This window comes from Bison bison, unplaced genomic scaffold (assembly GCF_000754665.1).
Source record: "Bison bison bison isolate TAMUID 2011002044 unplaced genomic scaffold, Bison_UMD1.0 scf7180017864376, whole genome shotgun sequence".
NCBI classification, from domain to species: Eukaryota; Metazoa; Chordata; class Mammalia; order Artiodactyla; family Bovidae; genus Bison; species Bison bison.
In genome coordinates, this window is record NW_011494948.1 from 15,481,622 (window position 1) to 15,482,202 (window position 581).

The window sequence follows — 581 nt, forward strand, 5'->3', positions numbered from 1 at the left end:
CTGCTCATTGGGGTTGGGGTTGGCATCTGGGTACTTGGTGAGGTCGAAGGTCAGGACTTTGCTGATCACACAGTCCCCTTGCTGAAGGAGGAGGGAGAAAAAGAAAAATAAAATTGTAAGGAGAGAATTAAGAGGGGTCTAGTGCCCTAGGACTGGGGAGCTTCAAACCCTCCTCCCTACATACCTGCCCAAAGCCCAGGCTCTGGTTCTCTGGGTGTGAGAAGATTTGCTCAGTCCCATGTGCCTTCTCTACCTGCCTATTTCTGTACTTTTGTTCTTTTCTCTGTCTGGGTGCCTCTGCCCTGCCTTTCTACCTGTCCCCAAATCCAATGGCCCTGCCCAGCTGGGCTGGTAAGCCTCCAGGACAGGGCTCCAACAAGGCTGTTCATGAACTGAGTCCCTATGCTCCCCCACCCGCCGTGCCCCTCCACTGCAGCCTTCCCTTCCTGCCCTGGGGAGTCAGGCAGGGAGTGGGGGCTGGCTCCTGAGCCAGGCCCGCCCTACCTCAGGGTAGACTCCAATGAGGCTCTCAGCCTTGGTGTAGAACTCCTCCTTGAGAGAAATGACGATGGCCTGGAAGT

General features: G+C 55.9%; 1 protein-coding gene across 1 annotated transcript in view; it reads right to left on the minus strand.

Annotated features, from left to right (window-relative positions):
• The window catches only part of SMC1A (structural maintenance of chromosomes 1A), a 41,459-nt gene that overhangs the window by 8,866 nt on the left and 32,012 nt on the right, over positions 1-581 (minus strand). The window contains exons 25-26 of the mRNA XM_010857102.1: positions 505-573; positions 5-81 (exon numbers count right to left, since the gene is read on the minus strand). Coding sequence (XP_010855404.1) covers positions 5-81; positions 505-573 — 146 coding nt within the window. The remainder of the gene's footprint in view (positions 1-4; positions 82-504; positions 574-581) is intronic.